This window comes from Pituophis catenifer, unplaced genomic scaffold (assembly GCF_029215685.1).
Source record: "Pituophis catenifer annectens isolate HBS135680 unplaced genomic scaffold, rPitCat1.0.hap2 SCAF_10, whole genome shotgun sequence".
Lineage (NCBI taxonomy): Eukaryota > Metazoa > Chordata > Lepidosauria > Squamata > Colubridae > Pituophis > Pituophis catenifer.
Genome location: NW_027256890.1, coordinates 16,755,908 through 16,783,853, shown reverse-complemented (window position 1 = coordinate 16,783,853; position 27,946 = coordinate 16,755,908). Strand labels below are relative to the sequence as shown.

Genomic DNA, 27,946 nt, shown 5'->3' with positions numbered 1-27,946 from the left:
TGCTTGGAGGTTGGGGTGAGAGGCAACCTGTCTTCTCCTCTGATTTTTTCATTTTTTTTTTCATTTTTTTTGATTTATATACCGCCCTACTCCCGAAGGACTCAGGGCAGTGAACAGGCACAAGATAAAACACATAGAATACAAAAATGATGGCTGGTCTATTTGGGCACTTGCCACAAGAATTTCCAAGTTGGTAAGACCTGCTGCTGCCAGGGATTCCAAGCTTGTGCTGTTTTGAATCCAATTAATTCTCAATCTACTTTTTACATAAATGAACATGTAATTCTAGACGGTTTCTGCTTATACATCCTTGTTGCCATATTTGCAAGCAAAGCAATAACTGAGATCGATCACCTTTGTTTCTTAATTTCCAGAAAGGATAGCTCTAATTCTTTTCCTTCCTTCTTGTAATTTTGCTTTGCTATCTATAGTAGCCTTGATTACAGTGGCTAACAGCAGGCTGTCCATCCAGACGGATATATTGAATCAGAGAGGCTTGCTTCTCCGCCAGGTTGGTTTCTTCAGGGGTGTGTTTGTGTGTAGCCAACAAACATTCAAATTACCTTTCCCTTGACCCTTTGTAGCAGATTATCATGCCTTCCAGACTGTTTCCTCTGCACCGCTAGAAGACAACTTTTGTTCTCTAGTTGCACTTCCCTTCTCATTCGCATTCCTTGGCAAAAAGCTAATTTTTGAGATGGTTCTTGAGTACCCCAAGCAATTTTTCACATTCAAACAGTAGTTTGATGTCATCAGAGCCACCCAGCTGAAGTAGACCAAAGGCCTTGATTGCTAAATTTATTCTTTCCCATCTGGCATTCAGGTTATACATGCAGCCGCCAATCCTAAATTGCAATGATTCTTTCAGCCCATTTAACTGGCAGGTGGCTTTGCATAAAAAGTGAGATAATCAAAGATTTTAATCTCTAGACCAGCAATTCTCAATCATTTTGTAGACTGGGGATCCCTAAGAGCTTTGGTTTATGTGAGCTAGAACTATCAACATTTATTGTTTTAGAAATTAAACTGAAACATTTTAAAATATGTATTTATTTGACTTTGCAGACCCCTTGAAAGAGCCTCAGGGACCTCCGGGGGTCCCCATATGACACCCTGCTCTGGACAGTGATCTCTAACCCTTCTGAAATTGAAGTCTCATCTCTGTCCTCAGCATTAAACAAGGAGAGTCAAACCAGCCAAGGCCACCGGTCACTTTCGATTCGAGCTTTGGATCTGAGACAGACAGACAATTCCTTCCTTCCCTTGCTTTACAGATTTATCATGTACCCTCACACACCCCTCCCCAATCTCACCAGCCCTACCGCTAACCCCCTTCCTACGCCTCTCCCAACAAAAACATTAGACAAGATGCTTCTAATTCCCACCATATCACCCTGTACAATCTCAGTAGTTTTGTCTGCCCGTCAGGAAACAGTCATGGAGAATATTGCTCTACGTCTAAGCCCTCAGAAAAAAACATTCGGTTAGAAAAAGGAGTTATTTGCCCTGAAAAGGGCTCGCTGTACAATTAATCCACAGGCCATCCTGAAATATACAGATCAAAGGATTTAATTGAATTGAAGATCACAAGATTCCTAAAAGCTTAAAGTACCTTGAGAAGGGACACGCAACTTAGACATCAGCCAAAATCTAGGTCCAGAGTACCTTGTCCTTTGGCAGTGATACCTCCAGGCAAATATGCCAGATGTAAGATGTGAGGGGGAATTGCTTTCTTGTTTGATAAGCAAGTCTTTGCAGATCAGACTGCAAAAGACCGGAAAGCGCCCTGAATAGGCACCCCCAACCATTGTCCACGCCCCCACAGCCTTGTTCCCCAAAGTCCACTGATGGCACAGAAGATAGAGTCAGGGTCCAGGAAGGAAGGAAAGGTTACCTGGGCTTCTCAGGTTGCAACAAAGTTTGTTCTTGAATACCTGTTTTTTTTTTTAAACAGATTCTAGAATTTAACTTTAGCACAGGAAACAAACACTTGGAGATATGGCCTGGTAGATGTTTGTTATTTTTTTTTCTGTACATTCTGCCAAAATATGTTCAAACCATTATTAAACTGAATTATATGCCACCAGGAGGGCGGGACAACCCTCCTGGTAGCATTCCAGAGCATGCACACTTGCTGTGACCTGGCCAATGTCCCTTCTCCACAAACAGACACCCCCCATTCTGCAGTTTGCCAGGTGGAAGAGTCCTGTTATGCGGGGGGAGGGGGGGAAGGAGCTAGAGCACCCAATTCTAGCATCCAACACAACAGCAATAAGATGCAAGAGACACAAATTTGAGCTGAGGGTCCAAATCAAGACATTTAAACCTTTATTTCTAGGGGCAAACTTGCTTCACCTTAGAAACCAGGACTGCGATTCCCCCGACATAAGTGAGCCAGAAGCAAACTCAGGGCAGAATGCTGCCCAGATTGTTCTCTTTCAGGTCCAGTCAGGGTTACAGCCAGGGTCACAGAAGGAAAAGGCTTCTTCCGTGGGCCTGGTAGGTACTCCCTCCTCCCTGCCCCCTTCAAAGCAAACAAGGATGTCTTTGTCTCTCCCTTTCCAAACCCAGAAACCAGTCTCACAAGCTGCTGTGATTGCATCAGGGAACGCTCTCTGTATCATTCGGCCTACCTGGCTTTGAAGGCCTTGGCCGCAGTGGCGGCCGGCTTTGAACCTTCTCCAGGGCAAAGAAGTGGGCGGAGAGCTGACAGCATCTTCTCTGCCTTGGGTACATTTGGGGCCCTGCACCCCAGGAGCAGCAGCAGCAACAGCACCCATTCCTGCTGGCCGAGTCTGGGCCAAATCAGGAGCTCATCGCCAGGCTTGGACACTCATGGCCTAACTGTAGCCAGAAGACACCTCCTCACCAGGCAGGTCTCTTTCTCTGCCCTCCCCCACCCCCCAGCCAAGGTGGGAAGGAAGAAGCGGACTTCCAGCCCAGCATTCCAGTCTGTGGGAAGTGCAGGGAATCTTCCTCGAGAGGCGGTGGTGTGTGTGTGTGTGTGTGTGTGTGTGTGTGTGTGTGTGTGTGTGTAATCCAGGGTACTTTGCTTTCCAGGTCAGATGACTCCAGACTTCCAGAATAGCTGCTGAACCAATGAACCAAGAATGGTCCTTCTCCCTGCAAGTAAGTGCTTTAAACTCAGTTTGGTAAGGGCATCAAAGCAACACGCAACCTATTTGTGATAAAACAAAATAGCTATTTGTTTTCAAGATGGTGTAGCTGAAGCAGGACCTGTACAGCGACCGCTCTCGTAGAGATGCTGGCGTCAGGATTTGTAATCCCACACTTTGTGAAGCAAAGTGGACCTCTGGACCAGACCCAAAGAACTAAATGGAAATAAGTACTTAAACACAAACTGCAGAATTACTGAGGAGCCATAGACTGAACTATGAGCAAGCTTTTCTAATAGGACAATCTACTTAGGAGCCTTTGAGCTTTAAGCTTTGCATCACTGACATGTTTCCATTCTTTGGAGTTTAAACAAGGCGTTATTTGAGCTAAGCACAAGGCTCTTCACACACAGTCCCATACGTTCTGCACTCATTCCTCATATCGGAGGCCTTACAAATTCTGTCCCGCGTGCTCAGGATTTCAAGGACGCCCCCTTCCGATCTCCAGGCAGAGACGGCTACTGAAAAATGAGGAAGACCAGCTGCAAGTGGAGTTGCAATGGTGTCTGCATGGGGAAGAAGGCAGAAATTACCTCCAAATCCTTGACTAGAACAAGTAAAACTCTCAGCTACTTAAGGCAGATGAGGTGAGGCAAGAGGGGCTTTAATCTCTCCAACATGGACCCAGATGATGGTAGCCATTTGCTGTTGCTGCTCTGACTTCCCAACAGTGGCTGAAAGGAGCCTGAGCCAGCCCTGAGCCACAGTTTCGCTGCTCCCGGCTCCACTCCTCCCTTCCCTCTGCCAAGGGAGCTTCAAACAGAGGCAGAAACTGGGCAATCTCCCTCCCTGTAGATCAATTCGCAGCACACACACACACACACACACACACACACACACACACACACCCTCTTACCCCTCCAGAACCACCCCCAGCAAGCAAGGGGGATGGAGCGCCCAATGGCCAGACTTTGCTGTTCCACCCATTACTTGCTTTTGTTACCTTCTGAATCAAGCCAACTGCCCATTGTCCAAATCAAACTCTTACTGAAATTCACCCACGAGGTGAAGCTTGGAGTAAAACCTAAAAAAGAACTGCTGGACTGCCAAAATCTTGGCCCTCAAAATCAGTTCTTCTCCAACAAAGAACCACAAAGCCAGTGTCACTCATGTAAGCCAACAACAGTCTAGTGGCCACACTTGGTTCACTGGAAATTTCTCACTATTGTTCTAAGGAATAGCACTGTCTGGATGTTAAAAGAAGGAGCCAAGTCATGAGGGAGCCCCAGTACCCCAGCCGAAGAAGCTCAGTACCAGATGCCTGGATGATGCCAGCAAGTGGGGAGGTCGGGTTAGGCCAACAAGCTTGAAGGACCAGGAGGAAGTACACTGACAGGCCAAGCCATCCCTTGCACCACAAGAGACCCTGCCACTTCTCCCAGCAAAGCCATGGGGTCTAAACATCATCAAGAATCAGTGCAGAAGCCAGATCTTCCCCAGAGACCTGCACCCATCAGAAGAGGAGGCAAGCAGGCCAAACTACCAGAGGCACTCCATGCTGTTCCATCCGCAGGAGCCTTGCCCCCTCCCACCAATGGACTTCCCTGTCAGTTCAGACACAAGAAGAGAGGGGGAAATAAGCTGTGGCTGGCTGTGCTGCTTTGGGGCGGCAGCGTCTGGCTCAGCCTTGCCATCACATTAGCCAGGGCCAAGGGTGGAGGCAGCCGGGAGGCCAGTTCAGTCCAGATTTTCCCCTTATCCACCTCTGACTACACTTCAAAGCAGGAGTATTTTTGTACAGCCCAGCAAGGAGCGCAATGGGCCAGCTGCTTGCAAAGCACAGGGAGGAGTTAACCCTTTGAACGCAGGCATCTTCCACCACTGCCAACACTAGCTAGGGAGAAGGAAAAGAGGAAGGCAGCTGGGGAGCCTCCAAAGAGCCACCCTTGGTGTGGCTGAAAAGCCAAGCTGACTGCCCACGCTCTCACCAAGCTCAGACAGCTTGGTGTGATGCTTGAGGAATTCAGCTGGGTGACTAAGGTGAGACTCGGTTCCTGCAGAAACCCTCTAAATAGTCAGGCTGGATAGAGGTCCGGAGAAGGCACCCGCTCCAAGAACACTCTGTGGGTGCTGTGCCCGAGCCCTTTGGCTGTGCCACCATCCGATGGGTGGTTGGTGATGGTTCTGGAACCCACAGAGCAAGCCAGGAGAGCCCTGTGTGTCAGGCTAATCTTGAGGCTGTGGGGACAAGCCCTTCCAGTCCAAAACCAAAATGGTGCCCCACACTAACTTGCACCGTGGAAGGCAGAGAGGACACAAGCAAGAGCTCGGGCAGGATTCTGCCTTGACAAGGGGAGGCCAATTGGCGCTGGTGATCCAGAGGAAGCCCAAGGATCATATACTATGGTCTCATCAGCCCCCACACAGGCAGCCCTCTACCCTCCCCTGGCAACACTCCAAGGACCAGGCTGACATCAGAAGATCGCCCAGGAATTAGCTCATCAGGAAGAAGAAGATGCCTTCCTGGAAAACAGAAGCAGGCAGTGCAGGGAGCAAAATTAAGGGCAAAAGCTGGCACCAGAAGAACACCACTCAACAGGTTCTGTCCTTCCTTGGCTTACAGAAGTAGAGAGCTGAGAGGACTCACTTCCCACCAACTATCTCTGTACTCAGAAATTCCTTGTTCTGCATTCTGGGGCCGAGGGATCGTCTCTTTCAGTGTAATGTCCTTTTGGCCCTTTGAAGCGCACTGCATTTTCCCCTCCGTCTTCCCTTCCAGGGGCTAAGCATGGCCAGCTCCTTCAGTCTCCCTTCACAGGACTAATTCTAATCTCCTACTCTTCTTCTCTGCCTTTCCCTGAACTGGGGGCAGTTTGTCCAATTCTTTTTATAGCATGACATCCAGAACTTGAAGTCTGGTCTAATCAAAGCAGAAATTATTGTTGTTATTAAGATAGTTTTATTTTACATTTTACGCAAAATTAAACTCTAGCATCCCCTCTCCCTCCTCCAATTATTATTGTTATTATTATTAAAATGATTTACTCCCACCTCAATTGGGGGGAAATCTAGCTGATTTTAGAGACATTAAAACATAAAAGTTACAATGCTTAACGCATTGTAAGCCGCCCTGAGTCTCCGGAGAAGGGCGGCATATAAATCAAATTAAAAAAAAAAAAAAAGTAATAAGCAATATTGGATTGCAAGAATAATAACCAAATTCTATCAATTAGTATAGGTACAGTTGTTTCCACTAGTATTACTTCCCATTATCTGGAAGCTAAACTGATGGTTGTTGCTGTTATGGCTACACAACTGTTAAAATTCAAATAGTCCCAATCCAGAATATGCCTCTGTCCCCAGCACACTGGCAAAACCACTTGGCCCCAGAATTTGCAAATCTGTTCACACCATTAGGGAAACAGATTCCACAGCTATGCCGTCAGGGCTCAGCTTAATTAAGAGTTTTGTGCAGCTCATGGACCAGATACCCTTGTGAAAGGGGTAACACTCCCCTCCTCTCCTGCCCGCTACTGAAGGGAGTGAAAATGCCCTTGAGCTCTCCTGGGAGGTTCACATCCATCAGATGGCCATAAGTGTCTGTGGGGTAAGGTTCGGGCATCACGTACACCACCACTCTGGGCACAGACGTCCCAGAACCCCTGTGCATGTTTCTCAGGCTGCTTACCACTTCACAAAGAAACCCTTTATTTTAACAAGTCTTACCCAGCCACCCCCAAATGTGTGGAACAACAGTGCATCCAGCATCGGCTTCAAAGATTCAAGGTAAAGAATTTTAGAAATCCCTGCCTTTGGACACAATCCCAGACAAGGTGTTCTACAATTACAGCTGCTCCACAATGTGTGCTCTGGACCTTCCAGCAAAGATGCTGTTACAGTAGGTCTGCCTCACCGCTACCGCCCAGCTGGTTCTCTTACTAGGCATTGCCCATCTGTCTCACTTGCGGAATCAGCACAAGCCCCAATGCGAACCTCGTGCCGCTACTGTGACAATAGCCACACAAGAACTTGAAGAGCTGCCTTCTCTCATACACATCAGCCTCGGAGGCCTATTCGAGCTGCTCTGTCATCAGAACCAATGGAAATGGTGACAAGCAGCCAGGAGGAGGGTGAAGGTGGTGGGAGGCAGCACCCTACACCCCACATCTGCAGTGCCACTCGCAGGAGGCACCTGGGCACTTTCCCTCTTCCCAGAAGTCGGGCAGAGACTTTTTCATTCTCTCCTGCTCTGCAAAGCTCCCCACTTCAATCTTGGAGCTGCATCGTTAGCCACCCTCTTTGGCACTCCAGATGATCAGAGCTCTGCTCTGTACGTCAGTAGTATTGACCAAAAATATCATTTATGTGGAGAATGAAAAAGACACTAGGATACCTGACCCACCATTAAAAAGTGGGAAAGACTACAGAGTCTAGGCTACCCTGGGTTGTTTCTATGATTTCCTGAGCCACAAATCCTGGCTTATAAACATCAATGGTTGAGTTCACCAGATGTACTAAGCCAAAGACAAACCAACATTTGGGCTTAGCTAAGGGAACCCTCCCTGACAAGAAGCTAATGGAAAGCTGAAATTAATTTTTCTCCACATTTCTCCACTGTTGGGGAAAAGAGATGGATGACTTCCCAATTCCCAATTAAGCCTCTCAGAGCAGAAAAAGGTGCCCCGTCTCCTACCCCACCCCAGAAGGGATCTCTTCCCTGGCACCTCAATTAGAGCAGCCAGGACTTCTGCTGTGCTGCCAGCCACCTTCCTTGTATTGATGCCTATTTAAGGGGGCAGCCTCCATCTCCTGGGCTGCGTCAGCAGCAGATAGGCCTCTGCCCTCACAGCAGGCCTAGTTAGCCCCAACATTCGCCTTGCAACTGGTGCAGCCTCAGGGAAACTCCAGAAAAATCAGCTTCGGGAAGGGAACACACAGCCCCTTCCTGAACCAAGTCCAAAGCTCCAACCCCTGGCGGGAAAAACAAGGGGCCTTCCAAAAAATCCAAGGCTAGATTCAGGTAGCCATGTTGCTACAAGTCAGAGGGGCTGATCTCAGGCCTCAGTACCCCACTGTATTCAAACACAGCCATGTTTGCACTTGCAGAGAATATATAGTTTTGAGAAAGCCTTTTCCCTTATTTTCATTCCTGCCTCTGCTTCCATTTTCCACAGTGCCCAAAATAAACAGCATATCCACAAAGGCTTCAAGATGAAAGAAAGAACTTCAGTTACAGTATAAAGAAGTACAGGCTAGAGTGATCTGAGGCTGCCTATAAATATGCAAGATCAAAGCTGGTCCTGTTAAATTAAAAATGCTGTCACACAGATAGGAACTAGCCTCTAGCACTGCCGGCTTCAACATGTGAGCCTCTGATCTGAGGCAGAGCGAAAGTGGGGGGGGGGAGCTGAGCACCCCTAGAAGCTGCATTCACCATAAGCAGAGGAGGAGGAGGAGGAAATGAAAAAAAAGGTTCACCAGTAGCAGACGAGTTTTAATAAGGTGATTACACATTTTTCATGCAAATTGTTAGAATTTAACCGGCAGCCTCTGGGCTCTGCGGGGGACACTGCAGGGCAACACTTCTTCCTAATCCAGAACCTCTCAAAGCTGGAGCAGCCCTTGTGAAGTGACCTCCACCCCAAGCCCTTCCTCTGCAGACCTGCCTTCAACACACACGCGCACAGAGCCCGTGTTTCTTACTCGCAGGGGAAAAGCTCGATCACGCGAGGGCAAATGCTGCCCATCAACGTTCGGAAACCTCCGTGCGGGAACCATCGCCGCATCAACGCTTCCACCCTGGCCCGTCCCCAGCGCATCTGCGGGGCTCGCTTTTCTGGAATGGAGCCCGCAAATACACACGCAGCTCCTGGGTCCTTGACCCGAAACCCACGTTCAGCCAGAATGGCTACCCGAGCACAGCAGCAGCCACCCGCGGGCTGCCCTCGGATTTCTGCAGCCTCACTGGCCCCACATCTCCTTGGCTCTGGACTCCCGTGGCTCGAAGGCGGGGGGGGGGTCCCAAAGCGGCCTCTTCAGCCCACCCGCGGTTAAAGAGGAGCAGCAGACCCCGCGATGCCGTCCACGAAGAGACGCTGCCTTCCTAGATCAGGCTCCAGGTCTCCGGCCAGACCCCCGAGGGCGGCCGAGCGAGCCGGGACCGTTGCTCTCGGGCAGCCTGGGTGATCTTCGGCGGCCCGCGAGCCGCCTTCTCCCGAAACGAAAGTCGGCCGAAAGCGCCGGGGAGGTGGCCGAGGAGCGGCCGTTCCTGCCCGGGCGCCACGCGGATCCCGGGCCCGTGCGCTCTGCAGATGCTCAGGGGGCGCCGCCGCTTTCCCACCCGGAGCCATTTTGCGCCGCCGCCGCGCCGCCGCCGCCGCTCACCTGCACGATCTCGCCCTCGGCGCTGAGCGTGGCCCCGGCGCGGGAGAAGCGGCCCTGCAACCCCGTGGTGTAGGTGGTGTAGTCGCCGCCGGGGCTGGACTCGAAGAGCACCACCTCCACGAAGGCCGCCTCCCGGCCCAGCGCCGCCGCCGCCGCCGCCAGCGCCACCACCAGCAGCGGCCCCGGGCCCGGCCTCATCGCGCCGGCGGGCCCCCCGCGCCGGCCCCGGGCAGCGGTGGCGAGGGGGGCGCCCGGCCGGGGTCGCGCATCGCGTCGCGGGCGCCGCCGGGCCTCTCTGCGCCGCCGGGCGGCTTCTCCTTCTGCCCGGCCTCCGCCTCGGCCTAGCGTTGTCTCCCGGCGGCGGCGGCGGGGCGGCGGGCTGGCGGCAGCTCCCTCCTCCTCCTTCTCCTCCTCCCGGCCCAGCCGCCGCGTCCCTTTCATCCGCTCCACGTGACGGGGCTGCGGCTGTCCCCGCCTCCGGCCGGGCCCGGCCCGCCTCGCCGCCGCCTCCTGGCCGGGCAGCGCGGGACCTGACGGGTGACTTCGTCTGGGCGGGGCTGGGGGAGCCCGGAAAGGGTGAACGTGGGGGTTACGCCTCCAGGCAGGGCTCCTCCAAAGTGAGGGGCATCCAGCGGTGGAAGCCCACCTTGTAGCTGGTGGCCGAGTGGCTGGCTAGAAAGCCAGATTTCGGCTACCCGCCGCCTCCTGCCAAAGAGCTGTGGTCCCCAACCCCCGTCCTGAGCAGTAGCGTCAGCGTTGGAGGAAGACTCCCGTTCTTCTTCCACAACACGAGAGGAACACGGGTGCGGCCCCGCGGACGTTCAAGGGGAGCCGCTTCAAGGGTTTGGGTGAAGCAAACTTGGATTATCAGAAAATGGGGGGCAGGGAGCCAAGAAGGGGATGGAGCTGCCCTGACGGGCCGGCTTTCTTAACCAGTTTGCCCAGCGCGGGACGGGCCCCCTGTGCAGCTCTCAGCAGCAGCAGGCTCCCGGAACGGCCCCTCGCAGCACCCCTTATCCGGCCAGCAGGCAGGAAGGTGGGCTGCAGACCTCCTGAGGTCGAAGGCCCCGGAGGCGGAAGTCTGGTCCCTTCCAGCCCGGGACCCGCAGACTCCTCCGGGCGCCAGAAGAGCACTGGCCATCAAACCCGAAGGAAGTTGAGAGGAAGGAAGGTCTGCGGGCGGCTTGTGCTCTTACACCAATTCGGTTTGCTGCCCGAGTCATCTGCTCCTCTGCTGGTTGCTAAAAAATGAGACCTGCCGGCGGAAAGCCGCTCAGGCTGTGTATCGGATACGGCTCTGTAGCCCTCATGTCCTGCCCAGTTCCCTGTATGCTCACGCCCGGAGTCCACTAAAACGGGGCGGGCTGCAAATACCTGGAGGAAACATTAGATAGGCGGATAGCCTGTCAGAGAGCAATGGCTCTTTCTACAGAAGCTGTGGTTGTGCCCGCGAAGGGGAGGAGAAGTGCCATTAGCCGTGTTCAGCTGCTTCAGGCAACCAGCCTTGGCTATCAAGTGGCTTCTGCTCTGGGGCTGCAAGATCGCTAGGCAGATTTCCCCGGTCCCTTTAGATATTGCAAATTTTTAAACCTCCTTTGAAGCACCATAAATGGCGGGTCAAGTACAGCAAACCAGAGCACATAGGAGTACGGGTGGTGTTTTCAATAAAATACACTCTGAAACCGCTGGCTTAGAATATAGAGAGATCCCTGCTTATGCAGCGGGACTAATCTCCAAGGATCCGCCGCCCATTTCAGACAAAGTCCAGCGGCGGCATCCGACGGCTGAGGACCATCAGCTGGCGACCGCCAAGGCTAAGGCCTCTGCCGTTTCCCTCTCGCTCGCTCGTCGGAACCTTCTGCTGGTCGGAGCGCGGAAGGATCCCGGCGCCCACCCACCGCAGCAACAAGGACCAAGCGCTCCCGACTCCTGCCTGTTGCGTCCCCGGGGGGGGGGGGGCGGACCGCGGGCTCAGGTCGTGTCTCGGTCTGCACAAGGCCGCATCCGCGCAGACCTCCCGCTATGACGGCAGCCGTCCAACAGCGCTCTCTGGCAGCAGCGGGGTGACGGCCGCCAGAGTTCGGGGTGAGGAACCCGCCTGCATTTCCCACACCGAAGCTCAGCGGCTGCGCCCGCAAGGAGCACGTGACTGCGCTCTTCACTGCGCTGTATTTTCCTTCACGCGGTTAATTTGGGCTTCTCCTTCTTGTTACACATCGGGAGCTGCGAAAAGTCCCCGGTGCGTAACGAGCTGGAATTCCCCGGACTAAGCCCGGTCGCGTCGCTGGCTACAGGGAACCCCGCCCAGTCAGGATGTGCGGAGGCCGCCGCTTCCTCGAAGGAACCGGTTCCGCGGGTTCCGCCCGAGCCCTGCTCGACGCAACCGAGGGCGGGAGGAAACGCTCGCGCGCACCGACGAACCCAGCCCACCCCAACTCCCTCGCCGCCGTCATTCTGCGGCTGCGCGGGTGCGGGCGGCCAGCGTGGCGCTCGGCGAAGGCCGGAGGCTTGCGTCAGGCGCCCCTGACGCAATCGCGCCCCGCCTGTGCTTGTCAGAGGCCAATCGGCAAGCGTCCCCATGGGGGTGTCTCCTGACGGCAGCCAATCAATGAAAGCCACGACGTGAGATATGCGCGGGAGCCGCGGACGACCGCAAGCGCAGACGGCTCGACGCACGGTCGGAGCCGGTCGTTTCGGGGGCTCGTCGATCGCGAAGGAGGGGGAGGCCGAGGCCGCCACCGCCAGCGGGATGGCTCCGCTGCCGGGCCCTGCAGCGCCGCCGCGGCTCCTCCTGCTGCCGGCCGCATCGACGGCTCCGGCGGCCGCTCCAGGGGCTCCCTCGCCTTCCCCGCCGCCCCGTAAGCGGCAGCGCCTGGCGCACCTCAGCCCGGAAGAGAAGGCCCTACGCCGGTGAGGCCGGGACCGGGGACTGGGCGCTGCGCGGCGCCACGCGGCGCCACGCGAACTCCTCTCACCCGCTTCTGTCTCCCCTCCAGGAAGCTGAAGAACCGTGTGGCGGCGCAGAGCGCTCGCGACCGCAAGAAGGCGCGCATGGGCGAGCTGGAGCGGCAGGCCGTCGAGCTGGAAGCCGAGGTGGGGCGGGGAGGGCGGGCGGCCGGGGTGTGGAGGGCGGCCTGTCGGCCGTCCCGTCGGGCGCCCCCTCACCGCCTCTCTCTCTCCCTCTCTCTCGCAGAACCAGAAATTGCTGGCCGAGAACCGGCGCCTGCGGGAGCGCGCACACAGCTTGGCGCGCGAGAACCACGATCTGCGTCTCCGGCTCGGACTTCCCGCGCTGAAGGTGAGGATCGGTAGGTCGAGGGGCCCCGCCAGGGCGCCTGCCTCCGCCCGTCTCACCAAGGACCCTTCCCCGCAGGTGGAAACGCAGGAGGAGACAGCAAGCATCGCCCCTGGGGGGGCAGAGACCGGGTCTTCTGAGTCCGCAGCACTTAGACTACGTGTTCCTCCGCAGAAGGGACAGGCCCAGCAGTCTTCTGCCTCCACAGTGGGGGAGAGGAGGAGGAAGAGGATGAAGGTGGCCTCCCTCTGGGCACAGACAGCCTGGCTTCTTCAGATGCTGAGGTGGGTAAAAATAGCTGCTGCCCTTCCTGATAAGGTCCAGCTAGGAGCAAATGTCAGGGGGATCCTCTGAATGACCTGTCCTAACCAGCAAAATGGTGTGTGTGTGTATCTGTTCTCTTACAGTCTGATCTCCTCTTGGGCATTTTGGACAGTCTGGACCCAGACATGTTCCTGCACTGCAGCAGCTCCCAGGCAACCTTTGAGAAGCTGCAGCAGGAAGCGTGTGGAGAAGCAGCTGTTCCTTTACCTGCCTCCACCAGTCCCTCCTTGGGGCCTGCACCACCCAGGCAAGATGCCATTAATGAACTGATCCGCTTTGATCATGAATACACCAAACCATTCTTCCTGGAGATCATATCGGAAGCGGCCACCCAGACCAGTGCACTCCTGGAGGAAGTGGTTGCTTCTCCTCCCCTGCCGGCCCCCATCTCTGTGAAGGAGGAGCCTACAGATACCCTTTTGCCTGACCTGGGCCTCTCCCATTTGCTCTCCTCAGACCAGAGGCCTCCCTCGCTGCTGGATGCAGCCAGTGACTCGGGTTATGAAGGCTCCCCCTCCCCCTTCAGTGACCTGTCCTCTCCTGTGGACACAGATTGCAGCTGGGAGGAGGCCTTTGCCAAGGAGCTGTTTCCTCAGCTGATCAGTGTGTGATACCTGCTTAGCTTATGGACAGCCCTTGGATGGACAGGTGTTTTGGAAGAATGTTCCTCTTGAAAGTGTTTCATCATATTCCTAAGTATTGCTTTTTTTGTATGTCGCCTCTGCCTGGCACCTGCCTCATCAAGGTGTTCCATTGCCCTTCCAAGTCAGCTTTGTTGGAAAGAAGGGAACCTGCTTAGGGAGAAATCGCTAATCCCTCTCAGTAGCTTCAATGTGTAAATAAAGGCGGTGGGGTCAGATATTATGTAAATATACACATACTGTATTTTTTGAAAGTTATTTTCCTGCAGGATATTTAAAATTTGCTGTAATTAAAAGGCAGAGCAAGTGATATTTTTCCTACCTTTGTTCTAAAGTGGGAGGGAGGTAACAGTGGAAGATCATTCAAAAAGGGGGGGGGGGAATGAATTGGTCCCATTAAGGTTCTGCACAAACTCTGCCATTCATATTATTTGGCAAACTAGTTCAATTATCTTGAAATAATTCAGTTCAGCCGTTCAATCCCTAGTGCCGCATAACAGAATGTGCTCCCGTTACTTGTTCCAGCTTCTGCCAACCTAGCAGTTCGAAAGCATGTAAAAATGCAGGTAGAAAAATAGGGACCACCTTTGGTGGGAAGGTAACAGTGTTCCGTGCACCTTTGACGTTTAGTCATGCCGGCCACATGACCAAGGAAACTTCTACGGACAGCGCTAGCTCTTTGGCTTTGAAATGGAGATGAGCACCGCCCCCTAGAGTCGGGAATGACTAGCACATATGTGCGAGGGGAACCTTTACCTTTAAATACACATGCATTCTTAGCCATATAAACTATTACTTGAAATAAGGCAATCTAAACTACGGTGTGTGCAAAATTTAGGGAAGGTTAAACCTTGGCCAGCCATCACAAAAGTAGCAGCTGTGTAGAACACACATAGTTTTCTTCTTCCCATCTTCCTTCTACTATAGGGGTTGTCTCTCTGAATGCTTATTGCCCAATTGTATACTTGAATGTCCTTAATAAGTGGAAAGTGGTTCAATTTTGCACTGATGGAATGCTAGTTACAGACCTGCCAAATATTACAGAAGCAGGAAGGAAAGTTCTCATTTGAACCAGGGAACCATAGGAAGCACCTAGCTAAAGCTTCCGCAAGTTGAGCAACAGAAGGCTACAGTGCTAAATTGTCATTCCAGTGCTAAGGAGGGTCGTGTGACATTTATCTGCATAGGTGTGGAAAAGGGTTAGCTGAAATCATTTTGGGATTTCCACTGAGGGTCTCTCTGTACAACTACTCCTTGGCTATAGACTAAAATGCTTGATTACCTCAGGACTTTCTGAAAGTGTCACCCTGGCAGCTCACAAAACCACTGAGTTCAATTGATTACAGCAAAGTAAAGTAAAAGGTATTGACAAATCTTTAGTACTTGTTAGCAATGTACATCATTTTACAATTTTTTTTAAAAAAAAATGTTTATTGACATACAAATTGTGATTTGGCCCAATGGCAGACAGACCACAATGCAGTGTTGCTGGTGTCTATATTAATTATCCAACAAAAAACGCTTCCAAAATTCCCATCTCTCAAGCAATTCTTGTTCCACCAGTGGGTGTCCATCTAGCCCTCAAAAAAATTACACTTTTGGATACACTCAAAAGATTTTTTTAATCCCTCGAATGAAGGAGAAGGTAATTTCAAGGCCAATCCAACAATTGGGAATGTTACTTTATGTACAGTTGAAGAAACAGACGTCCTTTTTTCCTTTCTTACACCAAAGCAAAATCTAACCAACATTAACCTGAAACAGCTCTGATAAAAGTCAGATTTGGGTTTTTCAGGATGTAGGCAAAGCCAATTCCCACTCTGGTTGCTTGGCACTTGCTATGCTCTCCCTGGGAGAGCTGGTTTCTGATCTCTGCGCACAGAAGGGCTGTCTGGGTCCTTCCCTAATTTAAGATTACAAGCTTTTAGAGTGACACGGGCTTGCTACTCAAACAGAAGAGAGGCACAAAGGCTTTTGCTAAATGAAAAGGTTATTTAAAAGCAGAGGCAACTTCACAAAGTAGCAATATAAAGAACTGAGTTGTAAACATCAGAATAGATTTGCTGAGATCTGCACAATGTTAAGTTTAAACAAGATTATTAGCTATGAAAGCTAATACATTTTGGAACCAAGAAAGTATCTGCAGAAAATTTAAAATGGAACTCAAAATGCACAAGCTACTTTCAATTGTCCTCCTTCACAGGGGAAAAAATCAACTGAGGTTGCCTTTCCTGGCTTTCTCGAAGGCAGTGTGCAAAACTTGAGCTTTTCCTAGGAAAACTATTTCCTATACATAAACATTCCTGCAATAATTTTCATTTACAGTGGTGCTGCAAGAATTTCAGAGCACTAGGCTGCCAATTGGCTCCTTGAACACAAGAAGCTAAAAAGTGCATAATATGACAGCTTAGGCAGTCTGATGTTTAAGTGGCACATTATCTACCAATAGCTGTGCTCAGCTAGGTTGGCACAACCATGATCTATTTCCCTCAATGTTACTAGTGCCCACTGAGATTCTCAAGAGAGGAACCATAGGGCACAGAGGGCTTTTGCCAATGTGAATCACTCCTGGCTCAATGGTTCACATGTTCTGTTCATACAACAGAGTCTGCAAGTCAATGCCACCAACTGATCTTGAGTTGGTGAAGACGGATCTGTATCCCCATGCCTGAACAGACATTTCCTGTCAATTGCTAGAACATAGGAACTTCAGGTTTGCCTACTCAACTCAAACTTTGAAAGGCTGTAGCAGAAATGAATGCTGTATTTGTCACAAGCAATCAAATTTCTTAAAAAGATCCAAACTCTAGACTGGTGCTCCAAGAAAACAAGGCTTCAGGCTTAATGGGCATAAAGGATGGGACATCTCACTGTGACAAGGTGCACTCAAAGAACCAGCCAGCTTATTTTCAGGAGCCCCAAGTGCCTTCTCCGCATCCTAGATTTATAACTAAGCCCCTGGATTCCTAATGAACGGCATCTTTCAATCTCTGCTTGTCCAGAAAGTAAAGGTAAAGCAACTTGCTTTGTTCCCTTCTTCTACAGCTCCATCTCTTCTTCCACAGGCCCACCTGATCCAACTGCCCCGAAGTGAGTCAAGGGCATTTCTGCTTGCTGAGACTGCGTCAGGAATTTGTCTGTCTGTGAGGGAAAGGCAGCTTCCAGGGCTGCTAGCTTTCCAAGGCGTCTTTCTGTGACCAATGGCTTGTAGCTTTTAATACAAGCCGGGCCTCCTTTTTCAGGGAGAAATTCAGGGAGAGGCTTCCAAAGCACCAGCTCCATTGATGGACGGCTCCTGAGAGAGAGAAAGCACCAGGGTCAAAATCAATCTCTGGGGAGCAGCCCTTGCCCAGGCTGCTCGGGGTCTCTCCTCTGGGGCAGGGGTGCTACCACACCCAAGGGGGCAGCTGGTAAGATGGCTGGGATTCAATTCCCCCCTTCCCTGTTGGAGCCACTGCTAGACATACATGGACTCAATGATTTTTTTGGTCAAGGTTCCTTCGTAATCTTGCTTCAGTCCGGTTTGTAGGGTGTGGGACAGGACCAGGGTGGGCAGGTGGCCTTCGGGCCGGCCTGCAGGTCCCTCCTCCTCCTCTTCCTCCTCCTCCTCCTCCTCGGTGATCCTGGCGGGGAAAGGAGGAAGCCCCGTGAGAGGGGCGCGGGTGGAGGGCGGCCTCTATCGCGGGCGGGCAGCCGGCTCACCTGTCCTCGATCTCCTGCAGCCTCCGACGAGCAGCCTCGCACTGCTGCTCCGGCCCGACCTGTTCCATTTCCTCGCAGGGCGCTTCCGGCGGGTCGGGGGTCGCCCCCGAGCAGCACGGCCACCCCGCCGCCTTCTTGCCCGGGGGGCACCTGGGGAGGAAACAGCGAAGAGGCTGGCACCCGGCGCCGCGGCGGACACCCCGCCTGCTTGCCTGCCTGCCTGCCTGCTTGCCTGGGGCCCGGCCCCGCTCACCCCTCCGGCTCTTCCTCCAACCGGTGCTTCCTCCAGACGCGCGGCGGGGCGCAGGCCGGGCTGACCGTCGAGGCCCGTGCGCCGAGCGGAGGTCTAGCCGGCCCCGAGGCGGCGAGGCGGCGGGCGCGGAGCCGCGGGGACAGCGGCGGGAAGGCGCTGGGCAGCGGTCCGGAGGCCATGGCGTTGCCGGCCGCTCGGCCGTGGGTTCGTGAGGGGTGCCGCCGCCAGGCCGCCGGACGGGCTCGGGCACGTGATCCAGATGCGCCGCAGACGCCGGCAGGTGACGGACGCGCGCGCGTGGCTTGCCGGGAGTCGTAGGCGCTGCACGTGCCGGGGGGGGGTGAGGACAAGGAGGGGGCGGGGCCGGCATAAAACACGCTGCTCCCCCGGCTGGCTGGCTGTATGTAGCCCAGGCGGCTCGGAGGGCGAGCATGGAAAGGCAGCCGCTGGTCCGCAGGGCCGGAGCCCACCGGAGTCCCCGGCGCCAGGTGAGGGAGAGGGAAGACCCCCGCTGCTCTTCGGCGGGACGGCGCTTAGTTGCTTTCCGAGCGGCCCGAGGAGCTCCGTCGCTGGGAGAGCCTCCCTCTCCTTTGGCTGCGGGTCGCCGGGAGCTTCCAGCCCCGTTCCCCGGCCGGCATCGGAGCCGTCCTGCGGCCGCAGCACTGGGGTTTCGGGCGACCCGCAGCCGGGTTTTATGGAGGGCGGTGGGGTGGACTCGGTCAAAGCTGCCCGGTCTGTCTCTTTATTTGACTTTTATAACTTTGTATAACTCAAGGCAGTGAACATACCTACCTGACAGAAGCTTTGGGATTTTCTAAGGGGGAATACCTCTTAACTGCCACCTTCTCACCTTTTTTCCTTTGAAAAATATTCTAACGGGTGGTAAAAGGGAGGTTGCCTCCACCTCCTGCTCTGCCTGCCATCCAAGAACTCCCCCCACTCCAGTAGCCAAAGGAGTTTCAAACGTGTGTATGAAAAGGCAAGAGATTTGGGTGTCCAACTTTTAGTCTAGATTGATCCAGGAGGAGAGCTAGTATGGGAAGGAGTATGAAGGTTGCTGCTGAGTAGGAAAAAAACTACCACAAAGAGTGGGAGAAGAAATAACAGCATGATCTTCTTCCACTGATTAGTTGCTCTGTTTGCTTGCTTCTGTTTTGACTTAATATTTGTTTAACATTTAATAATGTATTTTTAAAAAGTTACTTTCTACTTTGTAGTTCAGACCCTTGGCTGTTACTGATGGTCCACCCACAAGCTGTGATTTCCTTCTCCTGAAGCTTCTTCCTTGGCTGGGGAAAACAATAGCTCAGATTTTTAAAAAAGGCTTACCCTCCCCCATCCCATGCACCCACCCACGGCTCCCAACGGGTCTGGCAATCTTATGATCTGCCAAACCCAAACACATTTTGCTTGAGCCAGAATGGGGCACTCAGGGTTGCTAGTTTCCAGTAGTCCAGCCCTCCCTGACCATGGCATTTGGGACTTCCTCTTTCTATAGCTCCCAACCTGGACCCTCCTTGGTACCGTGTGTGCAGCTGGCATTGGAGGGACCTTTCAGTACGGATACAATGTTTCTCTCATTAGTGCCCCCACTCAGGTAAGACCTCCAAAGCATCTTGAAGGGCTATTTGTGGCTGCTCTGCTGTAGATTCTTCTCTTCACACTTACCCAACTCAGAGGAAGCAGGGTGGAAGGGTGCATGAACCAGCATAGACTTCCCATTGTCCATGATTTATTTGAAAAAGGCTCCCATGTCCAGCTGGGCTGAAAATGCTCAAGGTCCATTGCCTGATGATGAAGGAAATGGCAGGAGGTATGGAATGGCTACCAGGACCCACATAAGTGAAGCTCTGCCTGGATGCAAGAGACATGTGGTCCTGGAAGGCTTAGGCGCAAATATCTGCCAGATTGTCAAGAATACTGTGTGGGCATCATTAGCAGGGCAACTGAACCCCCTTCTGCCATGGTCCCCCATTCTGGTTCATCTAGCCATTTTGGGGGAGAAATGCCAAGCTGTGAGATGCCATCCTTTCCCAGAGTAACACCTACTCCTCCAGTCCCAGCACTACTTGACAAGCCTCCCTGGAGTAAAGATCAGAGCAACAAATGGGTCTGGTGCCAAGGCAGCTGACTCTTCCTATATCAGCTGATTCCCTCACTAATTAAACTCTGCAAGATTGATTTAATGCAGTGTTTCATGCTTCCTAAGACAATTAAAAACAAAAGTAACCATGGAGGGACAACAGCATGTGCTAAACACATGTGTATGCATAGTTCACACTGCGATGGAGACTGACAGGCTGAGCTGCAGTTCAGGAGATCAATCCTAATACAGCTGGATGGGACCTTGGAAGTCTTCTAGTCCAACCCTCTGCTTAAGCAGGAGACCCTATATCATTTCAGACAGGTGGCTAATAAACAGACAATTCCCAAAACAGCATTGAAATCCAGAGGCTGCCTCAGGGCTCATTCTGTGAGACGCATCTAGCAAGCCCAGGAAATGCAGGAAGAGGGGCGAGGAATCTCCTCAGAAAGAGGCCCTCTGCAGCCAGGACCTCTGGAAGAAGTGGAAGGAGTCCATGGCCATTCTCTACCCACTGACTGGGCGCATAGCATGCTAGATCTTTCGGTGGCAGCTGACTGTTCCCTGAACGTGTCTGCAGCCATCTCTAGCCCAGTATTTCTCGACCTCGACCATTAAGGAATTTGGGGACTCCACCTCCCAGAATTCCCCAGCCAGCAGGTGGGGCATGTCAGAGATTCGGTCTCCAAGATGGGGAAGGAAGCAAAGAGGCAGATTCCTAGCAACTCATTTGGCCTCTTTCTGCCAAGAGTTGTGCTGCTCTGCTTCCGATTGAGGGTGTGTGTGTCCCAGGCAGCCTGTGTAAAACCCTTAGCTGAGGAGGCTGAAACGCTTGCCCCATACTGGTGATGGGAAGTAGGCAGCACCACCGTTACCATCCCCCACATTATTCTCCTTTTGGGTTTTCAGCACATCCACAAGTTCCTCAATGGTACCTGGCAGAGCCGTTACCAAACCAAGCTGAGTTCCAGCATGCTGACTCTTCTCTGGTCCACCATTGCTTCTATTTTTTCCCTAGGCGGGTTCTTTGGGGCTCACCTTGGGGGCATCATGGCTGGTTGGCTGGGCAGGTGAGCGTAATCATTCCTAGAGGCATGCTTCCTTTACTCTTCGGCAATTCCTCCTCCTCCAAAGAGTTGAAGGAAGCGGACAGGCCCCTGTCTATCCTTTGTCTTTGCAAGAGAGCGATTACCTGGCCTGAGTTGACATTCCAGGGAAGAGACACTGCAGGGATGGGTTCGGTGCTGTGGCTGGAAGGGAGGGGAGCCTGAGCAAATGGCAGCCATGCACCAGCCCCTTCAGGGAGGAAACCTCCTCTCTTTGGAAACCCAGAGTCTCCACCCACCTTTTCTGCTGGCCAACCTTCTCGCAGCCGTCAAGACCTGTTCCGGGGTCTCCTCCATTCCCTTCTTCAGTGGCTCTTCTGACTCCCTTCTCCTTTGGCAGAAAAGGAGCTCTGCTGATGAATAACCTCCTTGCCCTCTTTGCTGCTATCCTGATGTGGGCCAGCTTCCCAACGGGGCTCTTCGAATTGCTGATCATTGGGAGGTTTCTGATCGGAATGAATACAGGTAAAGCATTTGGATTTTGTCTCTGGATCCATCCCTAGTTAATGAATCGTGTGCTTCCAGGGAGAGACCAACCTGCACCAGGTGTGCTGTTCATTGAGGACAGTGGCGCTTTCCTTCTATTAGCAGCAGCCTCTCCACTGCAGGTCTTTTCGGAAATGTATGGGAGAAACCCTGCTCCTTAGACCCTCTTCTGTTTTCAGGCATTGGACTCTGTGTGCAGCCTCTCTATATAGGTGAAGCTGCCCCCAGACACCTTCGAGGGGCCATGGTGATAGGCAGTTCCATCTTCCTGACAGGAGGTATTTTGACCGGGCAAGTGATGGGTCTAAGGTGAGTGTTGAATTCTGGATCACTGAGGCCCCAGCATAGGCGGTAGTTGGCTGCCTAGGGGCCTGAAGAGCTGCCTTTGTGCTGCTTCCCACAGGGAGCTGCTGGGGGGAGAGGAATGCTGGCCCTTCCTGCTCTTGAGCTGTGGCCTGCCTGCCATAATCCAACTCCTGAGCCTTCCCTGGTTTCCAGAGAGTCCCCGTTTCACATTATTAGACCGAGGGGACGAGGCCAAGGGTATCAAAGGTACAGTGGGCCCACAGCCTTTGGCAGTCGTGCCTCCCAAGCCTCCAAGAGGGAACTGGGCACATTCTTTCAGGCCAGGGAGCAGCTCCAAACCAGCAGCTCCTTCTGCCCATTGGGGTTTTAGCCAGAAAGAAATGTTCCTGAATCTCGCCCATGTCTGTAGGACAAACTAGGGGTGGGAGAGCTCTGGGCAAATCAATCCCCATTCATCTCAGTAGTGTCACAGCCAGGGAGGAGCTGCGGAAGGTGAACCTGCTGGACCTGCCAAGTGGCTTCAGGTGGGCCTGAACACCCCCCCCAAGAGGCTGAACCCTGTTTTCCTCCCAGCACTGAAGCGCTTCCATGGTCCTCTGCGCTACCACAAGGAGCTGGAGGACATCCAGAGAGAGAACTTTGCCCTCGGAGGGGAGAAGGCAAAGAAGCCCTGGGAGCTCTTTGCCGACCGTAGCATCCGCTGGCAGCTGATTGCAGTCATCTGTCTGACCATGGGCCAGCAGCTCAGTGGGATCAACGCAGTGAGTGCCAGGGCACCCTTTGTCAGGAGCCTCGGTCCAGCTCCTGCCACAGGCAGATTTCCCGACAGCTTTGAACCAAGAGCAGGATGGGAATTGTCCACATCCTAGTTGGGTGCTCAGCTCTTCCATGCAACTGCTGCTCTCCAAGCACCTCTGGCCGAGATAACTGGGGGCACATAGCAGGTGTGGGAGTCGGATCTCCTCCTGAGCATTGGCAGCAAAGTTCAAAGGCAGAGCTGAGGCCATGCAGTTTAGTCACAACGCAGTCTTTGGTGAGCTGCAATCCAAAGCTGGTTCTATGAACTCGGACAGAGGTGTTCCCTGCTGGTGGCCCTGTTGGCAAGCGAAACGGGTATCCTCTTGCAGCGTCTTCCCTTCCTCATTGAGTTTTTTGTTCTTTCAGATTTACTTTTATGCCAGTTACGTCTTTGCAGAGACAGGGATTCCCCCCGAGAAGATCCCCTATGTAACTTTAGGTACAGGAATGTGTGAATGCCTCACTGCCCTCACCTGTGTAAGTAGTAGAATCAGGCTTTCCGCGTGGCCACAAAGGGATTCTTTTCTCACTGAGTGAGCAAGTAACTTTACTCTCCTCCTCCTCCTCCTGCAGGGTTTGCTAGTTGAATCCTTGGGGAGGAGAGCTTTGATCCTGGGAGGCTATTGCCTTATGATGCTTTGGTGCATTATCCTGACCATCTCCCTGACCTTCCAGGTAATTGGGGAACCTCCCCATTTCCAGCTAAGGGGGTGAGCGTGCCCATTGCTCACTGCACCCACCTGCAGGAGGTTTTGCAACAGTGGCTGTAAATGCTGAGCATCACCTACTACCGGCATAGCACTAGCAATGCCACCACCACCTTGGCTCACAGACTTTTTCCACTAGTTAGGAAATACGTAACCTGCTGTCCTATGCTTTCTCCTCAGGTGTATGCATGGGCACCATATCTGAGCATGGCTTGCATATTTGCCTTCATCTTGAGCTTTGGCCTTGGACCAGGTATCCCTTTTTTGATTACGGTGAAATTCACACGTGCAAGCCTGCAGGGTCTGACAGTTGCCTGTAGAGGCTGAGGAGGCCTGTCTTAAGGCAGCCATGTTTGCAAAGGGAGGGGGGGACCAAACCAGGAGCTCTTGTTGCTTGGTGTTTTTTCAGCCTGGATAACACATCTGTCCTATATAATCTTAGAATCACCAACCTGGAGGTACTGCATGCATCCATTTATGCTGGTCTGACTATAATAAATATTTGCTTTTGCATGCTTGCCTAAGGAATTAAGAGGTGGGTAGGAAATGACCTTCCAAGGTGTTCACTGTCCAGATGGATTTACACAAGGTGTCTTCAGACACCTCTATTCAAAACTTTTTCTGACGAGCCCAAGATGGCAGCTACTGAAGTTCTTTGCTCTGCTCTGGAATAAAAAAACATGCTTCATCCATCTTTCTGCATAGACCTGAAGTAAATGTCCCCCAACAAGCAAACCCATACTCTGTTAGCTTTCTGCTTTGTTTCACCATGCCTGCCAGAAGGTTGAACTCTACCCTCTGTCCTCTGCACCGTGCCTCTTACATAATTCACGTCCACTCCTTCTGTCTAACAAGGGCCCTTCCTTCAGGTGGTGTGACAAACATTTTGACGACCGAATTGTTCATGCAGTCCTCACGCCCTGCCGCTTACACCATTGCAGGATCAGTGAGCTGGCTGAGCTTCTTCGCTGTTGGCATGCTCTTCCCCTTTGTTGTGGTAGGTTGGTCCTTTTATGAGACTCTGGTTCCAGCCTTGTGCTTTGGGCCATCTCTTGTGGTTGACTTCATCCCCAGCTGAAGCTTCCCAGGGGTGTGAGGGGTTGACATGATCAAAACACTTCCTCTGCATACCTTCAGAGGAAACGACACCAGGGCAAGGGGTTGGACTAGAAGCCCTCCAAGGTTCCTTCCAGCCTTATTATTCTATGACTCTATACTTTGTGGAGATGATTTTTAGATATTTGATTATCAAGAGGTGGTCCAAGTTTAAATAATATTCAGCCTATGATCATTTGCTTTGCAAAGTGGGGCATAAAGTGAATTGAAGCTCGACACCCGAGAAAAAGGATCTGCTTTGGCCCTTATCTCTTTCAAGGAAAGTGTCGGACCTGCCATCACTTAAACCCTAACCGATCCTTGGCTCCATTTGTTGGGAAAGGTATATAGGTTATTAAAGTTCAAGTGTATTGCAGTAGTGCAAAGCCAAAACTGAAAATCTCTTGCCAAAATCTCTTATTTTTTTCTCCTTCAACTGTCTGTCATTGCTCACCCCAGTGCAACCAATCTGGTTCAGGCAAGATGTTTTCCTAAAGGTTAGTCCAAGCAGAGTTTGGTAGGCGAACCCCTCCTTCCAGCTGGGTGACTGAAGTGGTACTTACTTTTGTTTCCCCAAGCATTCCCGCTCCCGAGAGTTCATGGCAGTCTGTCACTGCATAGCAACAAAGCACAAGGAAGCATAATAAGATGGCAGCTGATAGGAGGCCTGAAAAAGGCTATTGTGCCATCTGGGGACAGAAAGGTTTTGGTTTGGGAGAGCCAGGTCTCCCTTCTGCTCTGTTAGAAGCCGCTCTTAATTTCAGTATAGAAGTTTGACAAGAAGGTTAATGAAAACATATTTGTGAAATACTACTGCAGAAATGGGAATGCATACTGCCTGATGTGTCTTCAGTGACACTCCCCCCTTCCCCCCATTGTGATGCCTCTGTACAGCTTGAGGTGATGCCTTGGACCAGGACAGGAGGCTTGGCTGGCTGTAGCCAAAGACTAGAGTTACCACTAGTCCAACTTGCCCAGAGGGGATGGATAAAATAAAGTCATTGCAGGTTTTTGTGGTCATTCACTTTTTACTTTTTTGCTTTTTTCAGAAAGGCCTGAAGCAATACTGCTTCATTGTGTTTTTGCTAGAATGCAGCGCAGTGGCCACTTTCATTTTCTGTGTTATTCCCGAGACGAAGAACAAAACCTTTCTAGAAATTAAGAGAGAATTTCACAAGCTCAACTTCAGGAGAGCCAAAGAGCCGGATGAAGAATCGCACGAGAGACAGCAGCTTTGCCTAGAGGTCTAAGAGCTGGTTTGGAGTTGGGCAATCAAGACGCCATCCCAAGAGGCTCTCCAAGAGGCGGCTGGGTCCAGAGGAGCTGCACCTCTCTGAGCCTGCCAGATACCCAGGCAGACCCTGGCAAAAGGCAGGGGAGTCCGTGCATTGAGGATATCCCCCCCCCCGCCTTCTAGAGAGCAGGGCCTGTACAATAAAGGGCTGCTTTTCATCTGGCTCCTGTCTTCACATTTAGAACATAGCTGAGCCGTGCCAGTCAAGGGGATGAATGCAGGAAGAGCTGCTGGGAGTAAAGTTGGCAGGGCCGACATGGCAGTTGGCCTCCAAAACACCATTCACCGATCAGGTTTGTTGCACACAGTAGGGACATACTAGAAACAGCAACAGTTGGAGAGAAAATCAAGAGGGAGAGGCTCACATCGGAGAATACATGTTAGGGTAATAGCGCTCCATATAAAATATGTTATTTATAATATGGGAAGCTCTTGGGTAGTTCTCTGGACAGAATAAAAATTCACAGCATTTTAATTAGGAAATCATGAAGGAAATAGAGGCTTATAAAATATGCACAACTTGGTAAAATTAACATTGTGAGAACCCCAGTATCAGGAGGGGACCCCACATCTTGTTTGTAGTCCTTGAGCGAAGCCACTCAAATGGCATTCAGGGCACATGCGACGATAAACTTTCCTGAACGGTTTTGGGCAGGAGACCGCATTCCCTTTTAGTCCCAGCAACCTCTGTGAATCCACCCCAGCACGCTCTAGACTCCCAGCTGCAGGGAGTAAGGGTGGGGCAAATGGCACCCGCTTCCCTGCCCTAATGTCTACCATCCTGCAGGGCAGTAAAAAGTCTCTCCAAGCATGGTTGGCCCACTTCTGCCAAGGGAGACGCAAGAAGTAGGCACCATCTTGGCCAAGCGCCTTTCATATACACAAACCGAAATGGATCCCCAGAGCGCCTTTATTTTGATTTGTGGGCTCCCTCACAGGCAGCTTCTCCTTCAGGCCCCCAAGCAGAGAACAAGGTTGCTACCTGGCCTCCCCTTCCCTCAGTCCCCGAATGTCTCCTTCCTCGGTGGTTCCGTGTCAAGGAAGCAACAAGCCAAAATGCATCATGGGTTGCCCTAAACAGGGTGAGGGGTCAAGAAGGGGCTTTCTTTTCCTTCACCTTCTCCTCTAGGTTCGCAAAGTATTTCATTTTGCCCAAGAGTCTTCTGGCCTTGTGAAGGTCATCTGGAATTACAAGACCGGAACAAGCCTTAACACTGATTCGGAACTCCTCAGGGCCCCGTACTACGGTGGGAACTTAGGGAAAAACTCTGGAAAGGAAGTCAGGAGAAATGGCTGATGCTAAGGAACCCGCATGGCTGTGTGGAGGGACAAGAGTGGGATGCACTGGCCGACCGGCCTGCAGTCAGACCACTCAACGCTCTAGTGGCCCACCTGGCCTCCTACCTTGCTCAAAGGCCCTGCTCACCTCCTGCACAAGAGCCTCTTGCTTTGCTGGAAGAGAGAAGAGGAGGAAGAATCCACGCAGCCTTCGGCCCCCTCGCAGGGGAGCTCAGAGGAGCCTCCCCTCCCGCCGCCCGAGGCTCCCACCCACCTGCCAGAAGGCGCTCCAGCCCAGCCAGGCTCGCTTCCGAGTCCGCGGCCGCCAGCTGCTCGTTCAGCTCCAAGACTTCGGCGAGGAAGCCGGGCTCGGCCTCCGCATCGCTGCCCGCCGCCAACTCGACTCCGCGCAGCTCCAGCTGGGGGGGAGCAGAGGGCGCGGTTCAGGGTGGACCCCGCCGCCCCCCATCCCGCCGCCCCGTCCAGTCCCGCTACCTTACCAGGTAGAGGCCGCGGCTGAGCGGGCTGCGGAGGGTGCCGTAAGCCAGGTTGATCAGGGCGGCGTGCTGCTCCGAGAAGCCGCGCTCGGCCTGCAAGGCACGGAGGGGGTCACGGGGTCCTCCAGCCCAGCCCCAGCGCCCCGCTCCCCCTACCGGCTCCCACCTGCGGTCGGCGGCTGAAGCGGTCCGGGTGCAGCGAGCGCTGCAGGGCCAGGAAGCGCTGCCGGAGCCGGGCCAGGTCCAGGGAGAAGCCGCGCGGGCTGTGGGGAGGAGGGACCGTCAACGGGCGCCTCCTCGCCCTCTCACCCCACCCCGCCCCCCCAGGCCCCGGGCGCCCCTCACCAGCCCAGCACCCCGAAGAGGTCCGCGCGGGGCTCCGGCGGCTGCAAAGCGCGGCACGAGGGGCAGAAGCCGGGCCCCGCCGCCCCCGAACCCAGCGGGGCCCCGCAGCTCCAGCAGCAGCGCCCGGCCGCCTGGGATCGGGCCCGCCGCGGGGCCCTCGCGCGCAACGCCCGCCGCCACATCCGCTCCGGCTGCCCTGGCAGGCAGGCCCCGCCCCCTTCCCGCGCAGGCGCACG

General features: G+C 53.1%; 5 protein-coding genes across 13 annotated transcripts in view; 2 read left to right on the top strand and 3 right to left on the bottom strand.

Annotated features, from left to right (window-relative positions):
- The window catches only part of ZNRF3 (zinc and ring finger 3), a 32,018-nt gene extending 22,416 nt beyond the window's left edge, over positions 1 to 9,602 (bottom strand). For 2 of the 3 annotated variants that reach the window (XM_070950859.1, XM_070950857.1), the window contains exon 1: positions 9,501 to 9,602. The gene's annotated coding sequence lies outside the window, so the exon portion shown is untranslated. Of the gene's footprint in view, positions 1 to 3,571; positions 3,611 to 9,500 lie in introns of those variants that run through there. The other variant, XM_070950858.1, reaches the window with a different exon arrangement.
- Positions 9,603 to 12,171: 2,569 nt separating this feature from the next.
- XBP1 (X-box binding protein 1) lies at positions 12,172 to 14,070 on the top strand. The gene is given in 6 exon segments (XM_070950433.1): positions 12,172 to 12,410; positions 12,497 to 12,593; positions 12,694 to 12,798; positions 12,874 to 12,978; positions 12,981 to 13,079; positions 13,203 to 14,070. Coding segments are annotated over 6 exon segments (1,095 nt in total). The 5' UTR covers positions 12,172 to 12,249; the 3' UTR covers positions 13,731 to 14,070.
- Positions 14,071 to 15,111: 1,041 nt separating this feature from the next.
- Positions 15,112 to 17,918, bottom strand: CCDC117 (coiled-coil domain containing 117). Its single transcript, XM_070950537.1, has 4 exons — positions 17,716 to 17,918; positions 17,463 to 17,612; positions 17,228 to 17,383; positions 15,112 to 17,055 (listed from the first exon to the last, which is right to left on the bottom strand). Exons 1-4 carry the CDS (start codon positions 17,892 to 17,894, stop codon positions 16,800 to 16,802), a joined length of 741 nt encoding a protein of 246 aa, XP_070806638.1. The 5' UTR covers positions 17,895 to 17,918; the 3' UTR covers positions 15,112 to 16,799.
- Positions 17,919 to 18,146: 228 nt separating this feature from the next.
- On the top strand, positions 18,147 to 25,748 carry LOC139322215 (solute carrier family 2, facilitated glucose transporter member 11-like). Its single transcript, XM_070951235.1, has 12 exons — positions 18,147 to 18,203; positions 19,214 to 19,312; positions 20,708 to 20,868; positions 21,245 to 21,369; positions 21,570 to 21,699; positions 21,794 to 21,942; positions 22,270 to 22,457; positions 22,861 to 22,971; positions 23,068 to 23,169; positions 23,382 to 23,454; positions 24,071 to 24,198; positions 25,346 to 25,748. Exons 1-12 carry the CDS (start codon positions 18,147 to 18,149, stop codon positions 25,544 to 25,546), a joined length of 1,524 nt encoding a protein of 507 aa, XP_070807336.1. The 3' UTR covers positions 25,547 to 25,748.
- HSCB (HscB mitochondrial iron-sulfur cluster cochaperone) lies at positions 25,305 to 27,914 on the bottom strand. 7 transcript variants are annotated; one of them, XR_011600832.1, is made up of 7 exons: positions 27,711 to 27,914; positions 27,532 to 27,628; positions 27,369 to 27,458; positions 27,143 to 27,287; positions 26,995 to 27,042; positions 26,573 to 26,772; positions 25,305 to 25,908 (listed from the first exon to the last, which is right to left on the bottom strand). XR_011600832.1 is itself a non-coding variant. In XM_070951236.1 (7 exons), the coding sequence occupies exons 1-7, from the start codon at positions 27,890 to 27,892 to the stop codon at positions 25,873 to 25,875; spliced, it is 663 nt and encodes a 220-aa protein (XP_070807337.1). In that variant the 5' UTR covers positions 27,893 to 27,914; the 3' UTR covers positions 25,305 to 25,872. The 7 variants fall into 7 exon arrangements, 6 of the variants coding, with proteins under 6 accessions (XP_070807337.1, XP_070807341.1, XP_070807339.1 ...); XM_070951236.1 differs by having other exon boundaries at positions 26,708 to 26,772; XM_070951240.1 differs by having other exon boundaries at positions 26,708 to 26,772; positions 27,017 to 27,042.
- Positions 27,915 to 27,946: the final 32 nt, after the last annotated feature.

Bases quoted from the DNA above. Each gene is read 5' to 3' on its own strand.
- HSCB (XM_070951236.1), bottom strand. From the start codon at position 27,892: ATGTGGCGGCGGGCGTTGCGCGCGAGGGCCCCGCGGCGGGCCCGATCC. The intron at 27,459-27,531 runs GTGGGAGCCGGT...CGTGCCTTGCAG, and splicing joins GCTTCAGCCGCCGACCGCAG to GCCGAGCGCGGCTTCTCGGA. The intron at 25,909-26,707 runs GTGAAGGAAAAG...TGCTGTTTCTAG, and splicing joins TTGCGAACCTAGAGGAGAAG to TATGTCCCTACTGTGTGCAA.
- LOC139322215 (XM_070951235.1), top strand. From the start codon at position 18,147: ATGGAAAGGCAGCCGCTGGTCCGCAGGGCCGGAGCCCACCGGAGTCCC. The intron at 20,869-21,244 runs GTGAGCGTAATC...CTCCTTTGGCAG, and splicing joins ATGGCTGGTTGGCTGGGCAG to AAAAGGAGCTCTGCTGATGA. The intron at 23,455-24,070 runs GTATCCCTTTTT...CCCTTCCTTCAG, and splicing joins GAGCTTTGGCCTTGGACCAG to GTGGTGTGACAAACATTTTG.
- CCDC117 (XM_070950537.1), bottom strand. From the start codon at position 17,894: ATGGCCTCCGGACCGCTGCCCAGCGCCTTCCCGCCGCTGTCCCCGCGG. The intron at 17,384-17,462 runs GTGAGCCGGCTG...TTTCCCCGCCAG, and splicing joins CTGCAGGAGATCGAGGACAG to GATCACCGAGGAGGAGGAGG. The intron at 17,056-17,227 runs GTATGTCTAGCA...TCTCTCTCTCAG, and splicing joins AAAAAAATCATTGAGTCCAT to GAGCCGTCCATCAATGGAGC.